The sequence below is a fragment of the Tasmannia lanceolata genome, unplaced genomic scaffold (assembly GCF_043159265.1).
Source record: "Tasmannia lanceolata isolate RefF3 unplaced genomic scaffold, GAP_Taslan_0.1 ptg000054l, whole genome shotgun sequence".
Lineage (NCBI taxonomy): Eukaryota > Viridiplantae > Streptophyta > Magnoliopsida > Canellales > Winteraceae > Tasmannia > Tasmannia lanceolata.
Window position 1 is genome coordinate 1,318,962 of NW_027518731.1, and position 10,138 is coordinate 1,329,099.

Genomic DNA, 10,138 nt, shown 5'->3' on the forward strand with positions numbered 1-10,138 from the left:
CTTATGCTAGTACTTTGCATTAATCCATCCAAACAAGGAAAGTAAAAGGTGAAAGTTCTAGAAAAACAGAACATAAACCACCATGCTTTTCATAAATTTGTACAAAAAAGAAAAACTTAAAATGACAAAAATATCCCTGAATTGCTGTTTATTACAGAACTCCCCTCTTCATCCATATCTGCAAGGTATTGGACAATCGTAGCATTTGGATCAATAGCCATCAAATGGATAGCACAAGTACCAAGAAGATTAGGGCTCTCTCTCTCTCTCTCTCTCTCTCTCTCTCTCTCTCAATAGAGAAGTTGAAGGTTATTATTGTCTTTTCATAAATTTCAGAAGGACATTTTTCATAAGGAAAGTGAAGAGAACCGTTGTTTTTAAAGATAAGGGCATTATTGTCATTACAATAAAGACCAGAATCACTTTACATTTTCCCTACTAATCTCATCTTTAAATTTTTGCAACCCAACGTTCTCTTTTTTCCTTGAGGATTTTAAAATACATGCTGTCCTGCATTCCTTTTTCTTAAGCTAAAGAAGCTCAAGAATCTACCAAGCCAGATAGCAAAAACTCACACCTTCCTATCTTCTCTTCACAAAACAAAGACAAGGCGAAAACAAAAATTCCTATTCATGCAAAAGGAAAAAAAAGGGGAAGGTTTGTTCTATTCCTTGCATGTGAAAGCTTCCCCTTGAAGATAGCTTGATTTCTTAAGAGTTTACTCATCTAAAGTTTCTCAGATTCCTCTTCCCTTTCCATCCTTTCTTAATAAATTCGCTCTCAACGCAAATTCCTCCGAACCCAATTCACAATAACCAGTCTCCACTTGAAAAGACTTGGAAAAAAAATGGTGTCATTCTCTGTTCTTACTCTGTTTACTCTGTTTTGTCTTGTGGGTATTTGTAATTCCTCTTCTCTGATCAGTGATGCTGAAGTTTTAGCTTCACTGAAACAAGGATTTCAATCCTCTGATCCAACATTGAACGGTTGGGATTTGTCGAATCCAAGCTCAGTTTGCTCATGGGTCGGAATCCGATGCGAACTAGACCGGGTTGTGGCCATTGATTTATCAAATTTGAATCTCTCTGGTTCAGTTTCACTGGCAATTTCTAGACTAGATCGACTAGTCAACCTCTCTCTGGCAGGGAATGATTTTTCAGGTGAGATTGAGATAGCCAACTTAACTCATTTGAAATTTCTAAAGATCTCAAACAATCAGTTCGAAGGTGGCTTGGATTGGGACTACTCAAGTTTGATGAATTTGGAGATGTTTGATGCTTACAACAACAATTTTTCAGCTCTTCTTCCTTTGGGGATTTTGGGCTTGAAGAAAATCAAATATCTTGACTTTGGAGGGAACTTTTTCTATGGAAAAATCCCAACTGGATATGGAGAATTAGTTGGCTTGGAGTATTTATCACTCGCGGGAAACGATCTTCGCGGAACAATTCCAGGTGAGTTGGGCAATCTCACAAACTTAAATCAGCTTTATTTGGGTTATTACAATGTTTTTGAAGGTGGGATCCCAATAGAACTTGGAAATTTGCTCAACTTAGTTCATCTAGACCTTTCTAGCTGTGGACTAGACGGGCGAATCCCTCACCAATTAGGCAACTCATGGTTGCTTGACACGCTTTTTTTACAGACGAATCTTTTATCAGGTCCGATCCCTAAACAGTTAGGGAACCTAACAAGATTAGTATCACTTGATCTTTCAAACAATGCACTTACTGGAGAGATCCCATATGAGTTCATCAAACTCAAAGAGCTTAGTCTGTTCAATCTCTTCATGAACAGATTACGTGGATCGATACCAGATTTCGTTTCTGAGTTACCCAATCTGGAAACGTTGGGGCTATGGATGAACAATTTCACTGGTGTGATACCTCAAAAACTAGGCATAAATGGAAAGCTTCAGTTGCTTGATTTGTCCTCAAACAAGCTCACTGGTACAATCCCTCTAGGCCTTTGTTCTTCGAATCGTCTTAGGACGCTTATTCTCTTCAAAAATTTCCTCTTTGGTTCAATCCCAGAGAGCTTTGGGACATGTTTGAGTCTTGCAAAAGTTAGATTGGGGGAGAACTATTTGAACGGAAGCATTCCTAATGGTTTTCTCTACTTGCCTCAGCTATATTTAGTGGAGCTACAAAACAACTATCTATCAGGAACTTTCTCAGAGAACAAAAGGACTAGTTTAAGTCCAACTAAATTGGCTCAATTGAACCTATCAAACAATCTCTTATCTGGCCCTCTCCCATCTTCAGTTTCAAATTTTTCATCCCTCCAAATTCTTTCGCTAAGCGAAAACCAATTCTCTGGCCCAATCCCACCCTCAATCGGTGAACTGAGTCAAGTACTAAAGCTTGATCTAAGCCGTAACCGTTTTTCTGATCAAATCCCAACTGAAATTGGGAAATGCTCTCATCTCACATATCTAGACCTCAGCGAAAACAACCTCACTGGGCCTATTCCATTTGAGATTGCAGAAATTCATATACTGAACTACTTGAATTTATCAAGGAATCACCTTAGCCAAACCATTCCCAAATCAATTGGTATCATGAAAAGCCTTACAGTTGCTGATTTCTCATTCAATGATCTCTCCGGGAAGCTGCCGGAATCCGGCCAGTTTGCTTACTTCAATGTCTCATCCTTCGCTGGTAACCCAAGACTCTGTGGCCATGTCCTCAACAACCCATGTAATTTGACTACAATTTTAGTCCCATCCAAAAGAGTCCCTCTCAATTTCAGGCTGATCTTAGGACTACTTGTTTCCTTTCTATTTCTCGCAATTGTGGGATTTATCAAAGCAAAATCTTTCAAGAAATCCAATCCAGATTCTTGGAAGTTAACCACATTTCAGAAGCTGAATTTCACAATCTCCGACGTGCTCGAATGTATGAAAGATTGTAATGAGATTGGAAGGGGAGGAGCTGGCGTTGTTTATGTTGGAAAAATGCCAAATGGTGAAGAGATTGCTGTCAAAAAATTGCTTGGATTTGGAAACAATAGTCATGATCATGGGTTTAGGGCTGAAATTCAAACACTTGGTAATATAAGGCACAGGAATATAGTGAGATTGTTGGCTTTCTGCTCAAATTCTCAGATGAATTTGTTGGTTTATGAGTATATGAGAAATGGGAGTTTGGGGGAAGCTTTACATGGGAAGAAGGGTGGGTTTTTGGGGTGGGATTTGAGGTATAAGATAGCCATGGAAGCTGCCAAAGGTCTATGTTATTTGCACCATGATTGTTCTCCTTTAATTCTTCATAGAGATGTCAAGTCTAACAACATTCTGCTCAATTCAAGCTTTGAAGCCCATGTTGCTGATTTTGGACTGGCCAAGTTCTTGAGAGATGGCGGCGCATCCCAGAACATGTCGGGAATTGCCGGTTCCTATGGCTATATCGCACCAGGTATGTGTGAAACTCTCTCTCTCTCTCTCTCTCTCTCTCTCTCTCTCTCTCTCTCTCTCTATATATATATATATATATATATATATATATATATATATATATATATATATATATATATATATAATTCTCTGCTAGTAATATTAGTGTTTCAAAATGCGGCCAAAGCAAATCCTAGTCAACTCGGCACGATGCATGTCAAGCACAATGAGTACTCGGTTGACACAAACACAATCATAACTCAGGAGTAAGGAAGGAGTTTTGATTGAGTTTGTAGGGAAAAAGAGACCTAGAAAAGAAAGCGTCTAAGGTAAAAGGGAGTCAACTCAGGGTGGTCCATGATATAGTTATGAAACTCTCCCGCGTATCGTGACCTCCCCCGAGTGGACTCTCTTTTACTTTGGCCGCGTTCCGCGTTTTGCCCTACAAAGTCCATAAAAACTCCTTTGAGTCTCCCAAATTATAACCATGTCATCCGAGTACTCAAACGTGTCGTGCCGAATCAACTTGGATTTCTTCAGTCACATTTTGACCTGCTTCTACGTTTTAAAATACTCGTCGATGATGACGTGGGGAAATTTTTAAAATTGTGGCTCACTGCTATTTTTTTTTAAACATTTGTGATCTTCTATACAGTATGTACATCACTGTTTAAAAACTCCCCGAGTCAATCATCCGCTCGATCAAAAACTCCCTTGTCGAGTTCTTATTCGAGTCTAAATTTTACCCTACAAACTCATCAATCAAAAACTCTTTTGATTCACCTGAGTTAATAAAAAGTTGTGTCAATCATTGACTCCTAGTCCAAGTTGACTACTTTTTCTTTTTTTTTTAACCTTGGACGACTTGGAGTTTTTAAACACTTATATACACCATCACCATGGTACAATCATCATTGGTGAGGACCCTACATTCCCGAAGGTGGTGGGGCTCACCCAGGACATGAGCAGTGCATACACTGAATTTCTTGCGCATAGCCATGTGTATCAGAGCACAAAGGCCATATAACTTCTTCCCTCTTTTTTAAAACTGTCTTTCACTTGGTGTTAGCTTATATACAGCTTCCCTGGAAATGCATTTCAGCTCTGGTTGGCTTTTCCTCGTGTTGGGTCGGGTTAGAATTGGCTTTCCAACCCGATTAAATTTTGACTTGGGTTAGGGTTGCGGCCTCGGGCAACCAAACTCGAACCCGAACCCGACCCTCGGGTTGGTCTAGGGTTATTTTGGGATCTCTAGTCTTATCGACCGAAACAAAAGGCATGTTGACACGAGCCTTTTGTCTCTTGTTTCCGTGCAGGCATCGGCCTTCCGATATCAGAATCTGACTGTTACCTGACACATAAATCTGACATTGAGGTTTATGTAACAGTCTAGAGTTTCGTGAAAGAGAAAACCGGCACGCAGATTTTCCTAATATTAGGCGTATATTTGGGTCCTTGTGTGAATTTTTTCTTGGAAAATGAGAAAAGCGCACCTTATTATTATAACTAACTTATGCCGTATAATTATCGGGATTGGAATTTTGGAATATACACTAGAAGTTTTAAATGACAATAAGGCCCCTAATTTCATAAGAATTACTATTAAAAGCACTGGAATTCATATAAGACTAATGATATTGGCTCTACCATGTTTTGATAGTTGCACGAACTCACCTTTTCTTTTCTAATTGGCTTCTGAGTGCTTGTTGGGCATTGTAATAAAAGCTGATTAAATAACAAAAGACAAGATGAGTTGGTGCAATTATCAAAAGATGGTGGTGCGAGCATCAGTAGTCTTTAGATAATCAGCTAAACACCCTTGGATTCAGTTTTTTTTTAATCTTTGATTAGTTAGAAGTAAAATGCCCATGATAAATGTACTAATGTAGAGTGACCAAAATACTAGCTTTATTTGAAAAAAAACCTATTTGACTTCTAAACCATGTATGCATAAGATTATAAGCTATTTTGTTTTCAGCAGTGAGCAAGATTAAAAGCATTCTAAGTTTTACTTCTTTTCTCTCTCATTGCAGAGTATGCTTATACCCTTAGAGTGGACGAGAAAAGTGATGTGTATAGCTTTGGGGTGGTTCTTCTGGAGCTCATCACTGGGCGTCGCCCAGTGGGAGAGTTTGGCGACGGGGTGGATATCGTTCAATGGACCAAGAGGATGACCAATTGTCGAAAAGATCAAGTTATCCAAATTCTCGATCCAAGGCTCACCACACCCCCCGAAGATGAGGCGATGCATGTTTTCTTCATTTCCATGTTATGTGTTCAGGAGAACAGTGTCGAGAGGCCGGCAATGAGGGAGGTGGTGCAAATGCTCTCGGAGTTCCCCCGACACAACTCCCAAACTCGTTCTTCCTCCTCTTTCCCCCATCAAAAGCAATCGAAGAACCCCGATAAAGACAAGGATGGCCTTAAAGTTCCTCCTGATCTCTTGATCTGAGGGCTTGAATTCCAATTCCATCAAAGATTAGTTACTAATCATGTTCTAAGCAGGGTTGATTTCATATAGCCTTGCAATTCGCAAAGTTCAAGCCTCCTTGCTTCAAGAGTTGTAGGAATAACAAGGCACCCCATAAACTTAGATAGAGAGCAACCACACCTAATGGGTTCATGTTTGCTCTTTGTATTATATTTCATATCATATTTTTATTTTATATCAATTGCTTTTTTGTATTTTTTTTTTGCTACAGTTGAGTATGTATTGTGACTTGTGTATTGGCATACTTTTCATGTTTATTGTGACACCAAAATCCCTCTTGGTGGTTTCTTTTTGTCATGTGACACTTTTTAGCTTAACCCAAATGCCATGCTCGGAAAGGCTTTCTTGTGATCCTTCAACCTTTTGCTCCTTCCTCATAAGATTTTTTTAAAAATGCATGGAGATGTGGGCACCAAGGTGTTGGACTTGACATTTGAGAGAAGAAAAAGTCAATGCTCCAACATTAAAAAAAGAAAAGAAAAGGACATTCTACAAGACAAATTTAAAGTAGTTTTCACCATGTAGCCTCTATTAGCCACACAAATGGCCTGGTGCATAGATGGTCAGAAACAGAGAATTTATTAATTTAACACAGTTGTTTTATTATGACAAACTTTATAGGTAGACAGAGAAATTAATTTATTGCCCTACTAGGGATACTATGCAGGATCATTGATCTACTGGGCCACCAAGTGCAGAGGGTAATAGCCCAAAATCATGATGGAAAAGGTCCATATCTAATTGGCAATGTTTTTTTTATTCATATTCATGACCACATTTCTCCTCTTTCTTCCATTCACACAAATACTTGTAATGATTGTTGAAACAATTAACCAAGATGACTATTCATTTAAACTATGATGGGCCAGCATACAAACTGGCAAAAGTAAAAAAGTGATCATTTCCATTGCCTAAGTGCAATATATGGGGTGCAAGTTGGGCCAGGTTTACTCGAGTATAGACATACTTGATCAAAGCCCATGTCTAAAATTTCAAACCCAAGCACAGCCCAATCACAAACACAGGTTTGGCTCAAGAGAATTCACTTGAGCATAGCATGCAGTAGGTTTACAAACTTGTCGGCAGCGGCTACCCAATGCAACCTGAAAGATGAACATGATTGGGTGTCTGAATTAGCACATCCGAGTGTGCAAATGCCACTACAAATAAATTTTGTATATTAAATAATGGGAAATGATATCAGCACAACCATGATTTGATATGTGCCCTAACAAATCTTGCCTTGTACTATTTAAAGAGCTGTCAAAAGGTTATTACAAGAAAAAAAACAAGCTGGATCTGTGCAATTATTAAAACATGGTTGCGCTGATATCATTTTCCTAAACAATAGATTTATAGAATTATTACTATAGATTCTATTTGGTCATTATGACCCGCACTTTAACATGTAGGGTCAGTTTTTTGGGACTTGAATTCGATGATGGAGCCTTAAAGGGGGGGGCCATCATGGCCAGGGCACTTCCAAAATGCTCGATTGTGCCTGAAGTTTCAACACAGGTACTGTTCTTTCTTTGATGCTCATGGTTGAATGTCATTTTGCCCATTAGGGGTGTAAACGAGCCGAGCCGAGCTTGGCCAGGCTCGGCTCGGCTCGGGCTCAAACCAGGCTCGGCTCGGTCAGGCTCGCGAGCCTTACCGAGCTCGGGTTATATTATGTTCACACCCCTCATCTTCCCTGGACAGCCCTACTAGTTTGACTACTTTTTTTTACACTATGGGGGTTGGTCCTAGTAACAAATGGGGTTCCAAAAATGAAGTGACATATTCCCCCCCCCCCCCCACTTTCACTCCCTGGACAACCCTTTTAATGTATAAATTAATATATAATATATATATTTAAATATATTAAATTCTTAACGAGCCTTAATGAGTCGAGCCGAGCCTGGCCTAAATTAGGCTCGGCTCGGCTCGTTAAGGATTCGAGCCGAGCTCGAGCGAGCCTCCGAGCCCGAGCCAAAATTGACACCCTTATTGCCCATATACATGTTCTTCAATTCTATTTCCCCCATGGATGAAATAAGGGAGTGTACTATATTATCTTACCATTATCTTATGGGGATTAGTTTTTGAGTTTATGATTGGGGCTTTGAGTTTGACTGAATTACTAAGATACCCCTGTTTTTGAGTTTTTACGCATTGTGTATAGCTTGAGTTGGGCCCATCATTTTACCACATATGCTTTGGTAAGGTGAGGCCCATCTTTTTACACCCATCCAGAGCATGGGTGGGGGCCACCATTTTACACCTCGTGTTTGGTATGTTGGGCCCTCTCTCTCTAACCAAACCCAAGCATGTCGCAGGCCCCATGATGCCACAGAAATGCGCGGTAGCTTTGAAAAATTCCAGCAACTTCAAAATTTGGGACAGATTTTGCACTTCAGTGTTCTTCTTGATGAATTCTTCAGGAAACTCAATGAATCTTACAAGCAGATGTAAGATTTCTGTGATCCTTAAAAACTGCAAGGTTAGGGACGAGAAGAATACAGAAAAAAAAGCTAAAATTCAAGCCTTTAATTCTTCATTCCACAAGAAAACAAAAGAGAATTCTAGAAGAAATTTCAGCTCAACCTGTAAATGTCCCTCCAAAACCCAAACTTTAGATCTAATTCCTAGATTTTATTTCAAATTCAAACTAGGCTGTTACAGATGGAGGGAAAATGAGCTATTTATAGCCAATTTAACAAAGTAAATGACCTATCTATGCCATCTACCCCTACTAATGACAAGAGACCAAGAACTACTACATGGCCAAAATAACCAAACTACTCCTAGGGAAGTAAAAGGACGTAAAAGTACTCACCAAACTAGTCTAATGAAAGTACCCTACTACGTACGTGAAAGTAACACAAATGAACAAAAGCAATCAAAGAAAAACTACACTAGCGAGCAATGTAGGCCGATGTTGTAATTACAGGGGATGCTATTTTGAGTAGAGTTTTTTGTTTCCTAATCTTTCAGGCTCTTATTTATCTATCGTAACTCAGTCCCTCAAGTATCTATCCCTCTTCTATCGTCCTTCACCATTGCGTAAGCTAAGGTTGCATTCTTTAACCATTCTCTTGATTCTCATTCTGAAAGCCATAATCAATTCTTATTATTTGGAGTGTTTCTAGAACTAAAATCACGTTTCTTAACTCATTTCTATGAATTATTTTTCCTACCTTTTTTAATAGAATTATGTTCTCTTGTCATTGATTCCAAAATACTAAATTGTGGGTTCTATGCCAGAAACATAATTGCTTTAAGAATGCTAGCCTCTTTAAGGTTCAACCTATGGAATAGGGATGTAGACTTGTCCCAGCCAAAAAGGAATTACAGCCCTGCTTGCCGCATGGGAGTCCCCTTCATCACCAATATGAGTTCACGAGATCTAGTTCTTAATTGAATGCTTGTGGGTGATATTCAATTTGGCTAAATTTACAAGTTTCGAATTGTTACCATTGTTGCCTGGAAACCTGAGTACTAATTCATTGAAGGTTCACATTGACTCCTCTTCCCAATTCGCATGGCATAGCAAGACTTTTTTTTTTCTTCAAATTTTCAGAAAGTGGAGTGAGAAGATTGTTAGACAATTTTATCACTTGAGCTATATATCCAAACAGTCAAGGGTGCTTGTTTTTAGTTTGCTAATACCAGTCCACATTAGGAAATTTTCCAAACCCCACCTGAATTGAATTGTAGACATAACACTGAATTACATGCTTGTCTTTTAAGCACAGCTACCACTGTATCAATCAGAAAAAAAAAAGCTACCACTGTCAAAGGAATTGGAATGTACTTCTAGAGGATCTTCACCAATCTGCCTGCATCAAATAGAGATAATAATCAACCTTCAAAAAAAGAGACAATTACCTGTAAGTCAGCAAGTTCGGACTCTCATGAATCTAATTCACTTCCTCCTACACTTAGAACTTGAAGAGTAAAGTTCCAACACTTGAAGTGTAACTGCTAAACTTAACTCTCCCCAAAACACATCACCATGCTAAAGTTGCCACACGGTCATGTGCAAGCCTCAACTCATTAGCTCACACCAAATTAGTGTTAGATCAAGCAAGGATTGCTTGAAGCAATACACCCTAGGTATCTAGTTTGGAATACCTAGACTTGATGCCTCCTGCCCCTATATATAGAGATACACTAAGCTTATAACAAGTAAATGGGCTCTAGCCCATGTAGGCCCACTACACCGGTCCATTATCCATGTGGGCTTATATTAGAACATAATTAGGGTT

The 10,138-nt window shown here is 39.1% G+C and overlaps 1 protein-coding gene across 1 annotated transcript; it reads left to right on the plus strand.

The window, feature by feature from the left end:
• The first annotated feature begins 499 nt into the window (after positions 1-499).
• LOC143864859 (uncharacterized) lies at positions 500-6,177 on the plus strand. Its single transcript, XM_077375723.1, has 2 exons — positions 500-3,416; positions 5,428-6,177. The coding sequence occupies exons 1-2, from the start codon at positions 848-850 to the stop codon at positions 5,844-5,846; spliced, it is 2,988 nt and encodes a 995-aa protein (XP_077231838.1). The 5' UTR covers positions 500-847; the 3' UTR covers positions 5,847-6,177.
• Positions 6,178-10,138: the final 3,961 nt, after the last annotated feature.